Source organism: Lampris incognitus, chromosome 19 (assembly GCF_029633865.1).
Source record: "Lampris incognitus isolate fLamInc1 chromosome 19, fLamInc1.hap2, whole genome shotgun sequence".
Lineage (NCBI taxonomy): Eukaryota > Metazoa > Chordata > Actinopteri > Lampriformes > Lampridae > Lampris > Lampris incognitus.
The window spans coordinates 3,392,608-3,404,715 of NC_079229.1; the positions used below are offsets into that span (position 1 = coordinate 3,392,608).

The following is a 12,108-nucleotide window of genomic DNA, read 5'->3' on the forward strand; positions in this document are numbered from 1 at the left end:
CGTCATCACCATGGAGACCTGGGAGGAGGACAGACTCCACGTGCACACAAGGGAGACTCACATGACACCATTCACACACACAAGAAGAGAAAAGAGAAGACATCATCCAGAGAGAGAGCGAGAGAAAAGACGTGAGAGAAGAGAACAGTTTGCAATAGTCAATAATCTATATGCTATAATCCCGTTGGCAGAACAGTGCTTGGTAAATCCATTGAGACAGAAACTGACCCGCCATGCAGTACAGGTTGTGAAGTACTCAGCTTCACAACCTCAGCAAAGCCTGTATAGAATATCTGCCGTTTGTTTTTATAGGCAGATAGATTTTCAAATCATCAGCAAAACAATGAAAAGACATATTGTATTTTTTTTAAATGGACTCCAAGGGCAGCATATACAATGAGAAGAGAATGTGGCCCAAAATGGACCCTGATGAATAACAGTCAGGGGGAAGAAGTTCAGAAAATGGGGTGAACTCACCAGCATGAAGCCAGGTCTCCGTCAGAAACAGAAAATCCAATTCCCGAGATGTAGTATTAAGCAGGAATGTCTTATTAGCTAGCGATCTAGCATTAATGACAGCCAGACGGACAGTACGTTCATCTTTGTCCAATGCTGATGCACAATCCAGCGGGCGAAGGTTCCTGTAATCCACGCCACCTCTGCAGGCTCACGTCCTTCTGGGAAGTGGAGCCTCCACCGGCAGGATCCATCGAATCAGAAGAAAGTGACATCCACTGCGAAGGAGGCAATGCTCATTTCCATGGGAGGACGTTAAGTAAGCCTTGATTCTCACCCGAACACCACCCTGATTTCCCTGTCTTCTAGGACACTTCCTACGGGAAATGACACGAGGTGGGCGGCGCAGGTATGCCGGTATAGCCGTCAGCAATGGAGGAAGGTTTGAAAATGGATCTCCCAAATCGTGTTTTGACAGCAACTCATGACAGACGGCTTGCTGCACACACTGGCGCCATCTTGCCGGAAGTCACGAGGGGATGACAGTGAACTTCAGGAGGAGCCCCCCAACACTGCCTCCCCTCACCCTACTCAACAGCACGGTGTCTGCAGTGAAAACCTACAGATCTCTGGGTTCCACAATCTCCCAGCACCTAAGATGGGCATCCAACATTGACACAGTCATCAAAAAGGCCCAGCAGGTGGTGTGCTTTCTCCACCAGCTCAGGAAGTTCAACCTGCCTCAGGAACTGTTGATTCAGGTCTACACTGCAATAATCCAGTCTGTCCTCTGCACATCCATCACTGTCTGGTTTGCTTCAGCCACCAAACAGGACAGGGACAGACTACAACGGACAGTTAAGTCCGCAGAGAAAATCATTGGTGCCAACCTGCCCTCCATTCAGGATTTACACACCTCCAGGGTCAGGAAATGGGCAGGCAACATCACTGCAGACCCATGACACCCTGGTCACAACCTGTTCCAACTCCTCCCCTCTGGTAGGCGCTACAGAGCACTGTACCCCAAAACAACCAGATAAAAAACAGTTTCTTTCCACGGGCTGTCATTCAAATGAACGCTTAACGCTGTCAAATAATCCAACCATGTTGTATATACTGTACTGTATAGTGTACTGTACATGTTGTATGTTTACCGCTACGCTCTGTCATCCGTCTACCTCAGGCATGTATGCAAGTGTTCTGATTCTTTCATTCTGACATGAAATGTAATGTGTGTGTGTGTCTTTTACAGGTAGAGAAGCACGTGGGGAGTTCAGACCCCTACCGATGCCTGTCTGACTTTGTGGCTCCCAGAAACAGCGGTATTGCAGATTATATTGGAGTGTTTGCTGTTGCAGTGTTTGGAGCTGAGGAGCTCAGTATGCAGTTCAAGATCCAAGGAGACGATTACAATAGTATAATGGTCAAAGCCCTGGCTGACAGATTGGCTGAGGTATGGGGGTTTTTCACACACACACACAAAACATTAAAAAAACAACTATTTTCTTTCTGCTAATGAGCATGGAAGTACTTTGGTCAAATAACTCACTTACCAGTTAACTGACATGTCCTTGTTGCATAACATACAGCCTAGTGCCTAAATACCTTTTTACCACAAGATTGTTCTTTATTTTCTTTTTCTTATGAGCACAAAAATATTAAGATATTGGAAATAAGACATGCTCATTATAAATGATGATTTAAAACAAATACTGAGTGACATACACTTAAAAAAACAGTCCAAAAACTGCTGTTCAGGACCAGATTACATGCAGAAGCCAGTTTCCTGAAGATGGGGTCAAGGCTTCTCAAAATGGCCAAGGATACTGAAAATGTTCGACATGGATGGCATCCCTTGGTCGCTTATGCTGGAGAAGACGCACTCATTACCAAAAGCTAGACAATGGCCTTTACGCAGAGATAGTTGCATGTCGGATACGATTCAAGACAAAATCGTTGAAGTGTTTGTTCATGCAGGAAGTACAGTGAGAGATTGTCTCTGAAGCTCGGCCCTGTTCTTTTTTGGGGCTTACAGCAGATGGAGCAACAGTTAGTGCCTGTGAGCAGTTGTCGTGCTGTTTGCAGTTTGTGGATTCCTCTAGTTTGACAGCATAAAACGTGTTCCTGGGGTTTTACAATGCGTGTGACTCATCAGCAGAAACAGCGGTTTCATGCATTAACGGCGTTTTCCCGTGTTTTAATTTGCCTATGGAACGTCTGCAAGGATACCGTTTCACTTGTGCATTTAATATGTCCGGGCGTTTCAGTGGTGTCCAAGCAAAGTTGAAAGCGTTGTGCCCAGAGTCCCTGTATGTCCATTGCAGTAACAATGCGTTGGACCTTGTTCTACAGGAAGTCAGGAAGTAGCAAGGGAAGTGAGGCTAGTTGCTGATGCAGTAAACTTGGCCCAAGGAGTTTATTTTCATTTGAGAATCATCAAAACGGAAAAGTTTGTTTCAGCCGCTTTTTGGAACCGAAGAGGAGGTGTGCAGTGTCTTGGGACTATCTATGCCCTACTCGGTGGTGCATCCACACTAATGCCTTCTCACGAGTTATCTCAGCATACATGGCACTTCTCGAGACTCTAAAAAAATTGGAGACGGATAAGACCATGAGGGGCGAAACTCAAGCCAAGAAATCGAGGACATATTTCAGCTTGATGTGCAGCGAGGCTCTTTTTGGGCCTTCCAAGACAGTGGCCAGAAGTCACTGGCACAACTGCCGCTGCTTGTGCAGCACCCGAATTCATCAAGGTTCTTCGGCAACGGCAAAGTTTATCAGTTTGAACATTAAACATCTTGTCTTTGTAGTGTATTCAGTTGAATATAGGTAGAAAAGGGTTTGCAAATCATTGTATTCTGTTTTTATTCACGTTTTACACAACGTCCCAACTTCATTGGAATTGAGGTTTGTAGGTAGGATCCAATTCTGCAGACAAAACAAAGCAGCCGGCACTGGAGACGCCTCTAATGTGGTCAGAGAATTATAATATGTTGTAAATCATCACCCTGAAGTTCCTCACGCAACAGGAGGGTGTGCTTATCCATTATCAATTTACCATGGACATACAGATTTTCTTCTGATGTAGGAACATTCAGTGTTTTTGGTATTTGGGTCGGAGCATTTCTCTTTCAGGATATGCACCTTGCTAGGCAAAAGGTTTCAATGTCCCCTTTGCTCCAGGACAGAGAATCCATGTTGATGAAGGTGGTTTTAGTTCGTTAATGTGCTAGCTATTTTGAGATGGCAGTTTGTAATGATGGCTGCTTGGAGTTCTTGGTGTATGGAAGTCATTTCTCGTAAATGGATGTTTGTGAGTCCATTTTAGTGCTCTGTGACTCAATAGTGGACATGATCTGTTCTACACAACTAGAAGATAGTTAAGCAGTGGAAGGCCTACAATGGCATCAGTGTTATTTGAGGTTGAAGTTTTGTGCTGAGCCTGTACAGTCCATGTAGACATGACTGATGGCGATTTTAGTAAGTAAACACAATATCAAATGGAATCTATTGCAGCGGAGTCTCGAGATGGTTTAAATTATTTTCCATGGTATACCTCAGTTATTCTGAAGTGTCTGCAAAAATTGGCCTGCAGAGCTCAGGACCTTGCAGCCTCACATGTCAGTTTACAGCTGAAAGTCAAAGTGCACATTTCTCACTTTGCTGTCATCCTCATCTCTTTTACTCTTCACTGTCCTAATCAAAGGAGTCTTTTTTGTTTAAGTTAGTAAAAGTTAAGGCCCTCGCTGGATTCGAAGGTACTTGGGGCACATTTACTTATTGATCAATTTATTTGTTTCTTTTATTTAATTTCCCTACAACCACTTTAATATATGTAGTGGTTCCTCTTTTTCTGTTTACATGCCTCTGCTCCTCCTGTATTATACCTTCTCTGTAACACCACCACCTGATCTATACATTTTCCATCATTCTTCTCCAGGCGTTTGCAGAGCAGCTACATGCCCGTGTTCGCAAGGACCTGTGGGGCTACAGCAGTGATGAGGGTGTAGAAAATGCTTCAGACCTCCACGGGGTTCGCTATCAGGGCATCAGGCCTGCAGCAGGCTACCCAAGCCAGCCTGACCACACAGAAAAGAACACTTTATGGACCCTGGCTGGTGTACTGGACAAGACAGGTGGGGGCACATCTTACCGTTTATCATTTTTAGCCTCATTATTTTCTACGCGAAAGTAAAACAAATTGTGGCTTAAGTACACCCTTATTTTGGCCCATTTCTGTTCGCTCACATTTTGAAAAAACGCAAAAAAATCAAAAATATTTTTCTCTCTAAGCAGGCATGATGGACACGGTGTGATCTCATTTTTTGTTAAGGTTCCCCGCAGAGCAGTCAACACCTGTGATAAAGATTTGCTACCTCTTTAACGTTTCCAAAATCAAGGGAAAAAAATCTAATTAGAAAACATGCAAATCAGGTTCTCCAACAAGTTACAGTTGTCTTTTCCCTTGACGAATGAAAGTGAAAACACCGGGGTAGCTTCACAACAGCCCCCTGGAGTAGAGAGGTGTCTGTTGTGCTGCACTGAGCTCAGCTGGGTAGATGCTTGCTGTCACGGGAACTCAAAACTAGTAATCCCCATCCGTGTCCCTCATTTGTGTCTTAGATGTGGTGTTGGTTTGTTTTTCTCAACAATAAAAAGTGTGTAAATGTATTTTTCTGTGTACATGTTCTCTAGGTATTGGTCTGACTGAGTCTCTGGCCATGACCCCAGCTGCGTCAGTGTGTGGTCTCTACTTGTCCCACCCCCAGGCCTCCTACTTTGCTGTTGGCAGGATTACAAAGGAGCAGGTGATACTGTTGTGGCGTACTGTCATGCCTTAACTTAGCGAGGTAACAATATGAAAAATGTTTAAGTCATCAGATCAAAATCATGTTTATTGGCCATGTAGGCTTGCACTACATGGAATTTGACTCAACATAGAACAACAACACTACAACCTTCACATATATACACAAGGTGCAGAAAAGATGTCTGAGCGTACTAGTAAGATGAAGTTTTTTTCTTTCTAGTGGGTTCTTACACTGACTCTTTTTTTTATCCATCCTCTCCTGTCATGGCTTGTATTTCCAGGTGGAGGACTATGCAGGAAGGAAGGAGATGAGTGTGTCCGAGGTGGAGCGATGGCTGGAGCCCATACTGGGATACGATACTGATGTATAAGGACAGCCTAACTATCCCACCAGCTCAAAGAAAACCAGCTGGACATTTCCCAAATAATGAGAAGGACAGAATGTCCTGGTAGATGCTGTCTGGTATCCACATGGTGACCACTAATTATAAATGTAGTGATGCACTGTTGCCTCACAGGTCCTCCTACCTGTGCCCCTGAGCAAGACGATGGAAACAAGTGGAGTTGGTCCCCGGGCACTGCAATACAATGTGGAAATAAAGTGGCTCTTTTGCCATGGTGTTAGTGCAAGTTTGACTCAGACCACATCCATGCTGATCAGATGCCTGAATCACCTCATCTGGGTCCTTTCAACGTGAAGGAGCAGCGGCGCTCTCCGGACGTCCGAGCTCCACACCCTACGGAGGAAACTCATTTCAGCCACTTGTATCCACGATCTCACCCTTTCGGTCTCTACCCAAAGCTCAGCTCCCTCTTCACCGCATTACTGCTGAAGCTCCTCCCCTCACTCGTGAACAAGACCCCGACATCCTTTAACAACTCATCCCCAACCTGGAGGGAGTAAGCCACCATTTTCCAGTAGAGAACCATGGTCTCAGACTTGAAGGTGCTGACTCTCATCCCGGCCATTTCACACTCAGTTACAAACCACATCGTCTACGAAGAACAGAGACTGGCCTGGTAACATCTTGGGAGCACCCTGACGATGAATGAACGAGTGGTTCAAAGTTAGACCATATTCATCTGGTTTTACATTTCACAATGACTTCCTGACGCTTTGTTAATGACTCGTCTAGTTCGTGTTGTTTCAACAAGAAATTAAATTATATTCCAATCCAGGACCAACTGAGTTTTGACTTTTCAGCACACACACTCTCAACATACCATCTCTTACACTACCAACAGTGAGCAATATGGCCAGAAACTCATCAACACGTCCAGGATGGTATCTAGACTCATTCACATTAAAGTGCTTATATATCTGTAGAGTAGCGAATTCGGGGCAACCACAGGAACTAGCGCGTCCAACGCTGTTTCCAGGAGGTGGTCAGAATTCATACTAAAATAATAATTATTACATAACTTATTTAACCGCGTCCAGAAGGTGCAGGACTTCAAACTGACCTGATGAGCTGAACTGACCAGCTAGCCTCGGCATCACGTTACCTCCGAATTAACCAACTAGCCTCGGTATCGTGTTATCTCTGAACTAGCCTGGGTACCGTGTTACCTCTGAACTAACCAGCTAGCCTGGGTATCACGTTACCTCTGAATTCAACAACTAGCCTCGGTATCACGTTACCTCTGAACTACTCAGCTAGCCTCGGTATCACGTTACCTCCGAACTAACCAGCTAGCCTGGGTATCACGTTACCTCCGAACTACCCAGCTAGCCTCGGCATCTTGTTACCTCTGAACTAACCAGCTAGCCTCGATATCATGTTACCTCTGAACTACCCAGCTAGCCTGGGTATCACGTTACCTCCGAACTAACCAACTAGCCTGGGCATCACGTTACCTCCGAACTACCCAACTAGCCTGGGTATCACGTTACCTCTGAACTACCCAGCTAGCCTCGGCATCACATTACCTCCGAACTAACCAACTCGCCCGGGTATCACGTTACCTCTGAACTACCCAGCTAGCCTCGGCATCATGTTACCTCTGCACTAACCAACTAGCCTGGGTATCACGTTACCTCCGAACTACCCAGCTAGCCTGGGTATCACGTTACCTCCGAACTAACCAACTAGCCTCGGTATCACGTTACCTCCGAACTAACCAACTAGCCTGGGTATCACGTTACCTCCGAACTACCCAGCTAGCCTCGGTATCACGTTACCTCCGAACTAACCAGCTAGCCTCGGTATCACGTTACCTCCGAACTAACCAACTAGCCTGGGTATCACGTTACCTCTGAACTAACCAACTAGCCTCGATATCATGTTACCTCTGAACTAACCAGCTAGCCTGGGTATCATGTTACCTCTGAACTACCCAACTAGCCAGGGTATCATGTTACCTCCGAACTACCCAACTAGCCTCGGTATCACGTTACCTCCGAACTACCCAGCTAGCCAGGGTATCACGTTACCTCTGAACTACCCAGCTAGCCTGGGTATCATGTTACGTCTGAGCTACCCAGCTAGCCTGGGTATCATGTTACCTTTGTACTACCTAGCTAGCCTCGGTATCATGTTACCTCTGAACTAACCAACTAGCCTCGGTATCATGTTACCTCTGAACGACCCAACTAGCCAGGGTATCATGTTACCTCTGAACTACCCAACTAGCCTGGGTATCATGTTACCTCTGAACTAACCAACTAGCCTGGGTATCATGTTACCTCTGAACTAACCAGCTAGCCCGGGTATCACGTTACCTCTGAACTAATCAAATAGCCCGGGTATCACGTTACCTCTGAACTAACCAACTAGCCTGGGTATCACGTTACCTCCGAACTAACCAACTAGCCTGGGTGTGACGTTACCTCCGAACTAACCAACTAGCCTGGGTGTGACGTTACCTTCGAACTAACCAACTAGCCTCGGTGTGACGTTACCTCCGAACTAACCAACTAACCTGGGTATCACGTTACCTCCGAACTACCCAGCTAGCCCGGGTATCACGTTACCTCCAAACTACCCAGCTAGGCTGGGTATCACGTTACCTCCGAACTAAGCAACTAGCCTCGGTATCACGTTACCTCCGAACTACCCAGCTAGCCTGGGTATCACGTTACCTCCGAACTACCCAACTAGCCTCGGTATCACGTTACCTCCGAACTAACCAACTAGCCTGGGTATCACGTTACCTCCGAACTAACCAACTAGCCTCGGTATCACGTTACCTCCGAACTAACCAACTAGCCAGGGTATCATGTTACCTCTGAACTACCCAGCCAGCCTGGGTATAATGTTACCTCTGAATTAACCAACTAGCCTCGGTATCATGTTACCTCTGCACTAACCAACTAGCCTGGGTATCATGTTACCTCTGAACTAACCAACTAGCCTGGGTATCATGTTACCTCTGAATTAACCAACTAGCCTGGGTATCATGTTACCTCTGAATTAACCAACTAGCCTCGGTATCATGTTACCTCTGAACTAACCAACTAGCCAGGGTATCATGTTACCTCTGAACTAACCAACTAGCCAGGGTATCATGTTACCTCTGAACTACCCAGCTAGCCCGGGTATCACGTTACCTCTGAACTAATCAACTAGCCTGGGTATCACGTTACCTCTGAACTAACCAACTAGCCTGGGTATCACGTTACCTCCGAACTAACCAACTAGCCTGGGTGTGACGTTACCTCCGAACTAACCAACTAGCCCGGGTGTGACGTTACCTTCGAACTACCCAGCTAGCCCGGGTATCACGTTACCTCCGAACTACCCAGCTAGGCCGGGTATCACGTTACCTCCGAACTAAGCAACTAGCCTCGGTATCACGTTACCTCCGAACTAACCAACTCGCCTGGGTATCACGTTACCTCTGAACTACCCAACTAGCCTGGGTATCACGTTACCTCCGAACTAACCAGCTAGCCTGGGTATCACGTTACCTCCGAACTACCCAGCTAGCCTCGGCATCTTGTTACCTCCGAACTAACCAACTAGCCTCGATATCATGTTACCTCTGAACTACCCAGCTAGCCTCGGTATCACGTTACCTCTGAACTAACCAGCTAGCCACAGTATCACGTTATCTCCGAACTACCCAGCTAGCCAGGGTATCACGTTACCTCCGAACTACCCAGCTAGCCTGGGTATCACGTTACCTCCGAACTAACCAACTAGCCTGGGTATCACGTTACCTCTGAACTACCCAGCTAGCCTCGGCATCATGTTACCTCTGAACTACCCAGCTAGCCTGGGTATCATGTTACGTCTGAGCTACCCAGCTAGCCTGGGTATCATGTTACCTTTGTACTACCTAGCTAGCCTCGGTATCATGTTACCTCTGAACTAACCAACTAGCCTCGGTATCATGTTACCTCTGAACGACCCAACTAGCCAGGGTATCATGTTACCTCTGAACTACCCAACTAGCCTGGGTATCATGTTACCTCTGAACTAACCAGCTAGCCCGGGTATCACGTTACCTCTGAACTAATCAACTAGCCCGGGTATCACGTTACCTCTGAACTAACCAACTAGCCCGGGTATCACGTTACCTCCGAACTAACCAACTAGCCTGGGTGTGACGTTACCTTCGAACTAACCAACTAGCCTCGGTGTGACGTTACCTCCGAACTAACCAACTAACCTGGGTATCACGTTACCTCCGAACTACCCAACTAGCCTCGGTATCACGTTACCTCCGAACTAACCAACTAGCCTGGGTATCACGTTACCTCCGAACTAACCAACTAGCCTCGGTATCACGTTACCTCTGAACTAACCAACTAGCCAGGGTATCATGTTACCTCTGAATTAACCAACTAGCCTCGGTATCATGTTACCTCTGAATTAACCAACTAGCCTGGGTATCATGTTACCTCTGAATTAACCAACTAGCCTCGGTATCATGTTACCTCTGAACTAACCAACTAGCCTCGGTATCATGTTACCTCTGAACGACCCAACTAGCCAGGGTATCATGTTACCTCTGAACTAACCAACTAGCCAGGGTATCATGTTACCTCTGAACTACCCAACTAGCCTCGGTATCATGTTACCTCTGAACTAACCAGCTAGCCTGGGTATCACGTTACCTCTGAACTAACCAACTAGCCTGGGTATCACGTTACCTCCGAACCAACCAACTAGCCTGGGTGTGACGTTACCTTCGAACTACCCAGCTAGCCCGGGTATCACGTTACCTCCAAACTACCCAGCTAGGCTGGGTATCACGTTACCTCCGAACTAAGCAACTAGCCTCGGTATCACGTTACCTCCGAACTAACCAACTCGCCTGGGTATCACGTTACCTCCGAACTACCCAACTAGCCTCGGTATCATGTTACCTCTGAACTAACCAGCTAGCCCGGGTATCATGTTACCTCTGAACTACCCAACTAGCCTGGGTATCACGTTACCTCTGAACTACCCAACTAGCCTGGGTATCACGTTACCTCTGAATTCAACAACTAGCCTCGGTATCACGTTACCTCTGAACTACTCAGCTAGCCTCGGTATCACGTTACCTCCGAACTAACCAGCTAGCCTGGGTATCACGTTACCTCCGAACTACCCAGCTAGCCTCGGCATCTTGTTACCTCTGAACTAACCAACTAGCCTCGATATCATGTTACCTCTGAACTACCCAGCTAGCCTCGGTATCACGTTACCTCTGAACTAACCAGCTAGCCACAGTATCACGTTATCTCCGAACTACCCAGCTAGCCAGGGTATCACGTTACCTCCGAACTACCCAGCTAGCCTGGGTATCACGTTACCTCCGAACTAACCAACTAGCCTGGGCATCACGTTACCTCCGAACTACCCAACTAGCCTGGGTATAATGTAGCCTCGGTATCATGTTACCTCCGAACTAACCAACTCGCCCGGGTATCACGTTACCTCTGAACTACCCAGCTAGCCTCGGCATCATGTTACCTCTGCACTAACCAACTAGCCTGGGTATCATGTTACCTCTGAACTACCCAACTAGCCTGGGTATCATGTTACCTCTGAATTAACCAACTAGCCTCGGTATCATGTTACCTTTGATCTAGCCCGGGTATCATGTTACCTCTGAACTACCCAGCTAGCCTGGGTATCACGTTACCTCTGAATTAACCAACTAGCCTCGGTATCACGTTACATCCGAACTAACCAACTAGCCTCGGTATCACGTTACCTCCGAATTACCCAGCTAGCCTGGGTATCACGTTACCTCCGAACTACCCAGCTAGCCTGGGTATCACGTTACCTCCGAACTACCCAGCTAGCCTGGGTATCACGTTACCTCCGAACTAACCAACTAGCCTCGGTATCACGTTACCTCCGAACTAACCAACTAGCCTGGGTATCACGTTACCTCCGAACTACCCAGCTAGCCTCGGTATCACGTTACCTCCGAACTAACCAGCTAGCCTCGGTATCACGTTACCTCCGAACTAACCAACTAGCCTGGGTATCACGTTACCTCTGAACTAACCAACTAGCCTGGGTATCACGTTACCTCTGAACTAACCAACTAGCCTCGATATCATGTTACCTCTGAACTAACCAGCTAGCCTGGGTATCATGTTACCTCTGAACTACCCAACTAGCCAGGGTATCACGTTACCTCTGAACTACCCAACTAGCCTCGGTATCACGTTACCTCCGAACTAACCAACTAGCCTGGGTATCACGTTACCTCTGAACTACCCAGCTAGCCTCGGCATCATGTTACCTCTGCACTAACCAGCTAGCCTGGGTATCATGTTACCTCTGAACTAACCAACTAGCCTGGGTATCATGTTACCTCTGAACTACCCAGCTAGCCTGGGTATCATGTTACGTCTGAGCTACCCAGCTAGCCTGGGTATCATGTTACCTTTGTAC

At 46.9% G+C, this 12,108-nt stretch overlaps 1 protein-coding gene across 2 annotated transcripts in view; it reads left to right on the plus strand.

The window, feature by feature from the left end:
- mtr (5-methyltetrahydrofolate-homocysteine methyltransferase) overlaps positions 1–5,666 on the plus strand; it is a 99,852-nt gene extending 94,186 nt beyond the window's left edge. For both annotated transcript variants that reach the window (XM_056299606.1, XM_056299607.1), the window contains exons 30-33: positions 1,709–1,909; positions 4,397–4,592; positions 5,152–5,264; positions 5,548–5,666. In XM_056299606.1, the coding sequence (XP_056155581.1) occupies positions 1,709–1,909; positions 4,397–4,592; positions 5,152–5,264; positions 5,548–5,637 (600 nt within the window). In that variant the 3' untranslated portion in view covers positions 5,638–5,666. The remainder of the gene's footprint in view (positions 1–1,708; positions 1,910–4,396; positions 4,593–5,151; positions 5,265–5,547) is intronic.
- The last annotated feature ends 6,442 nt before the right edge of the window (positions 5,667–12,108 follow it).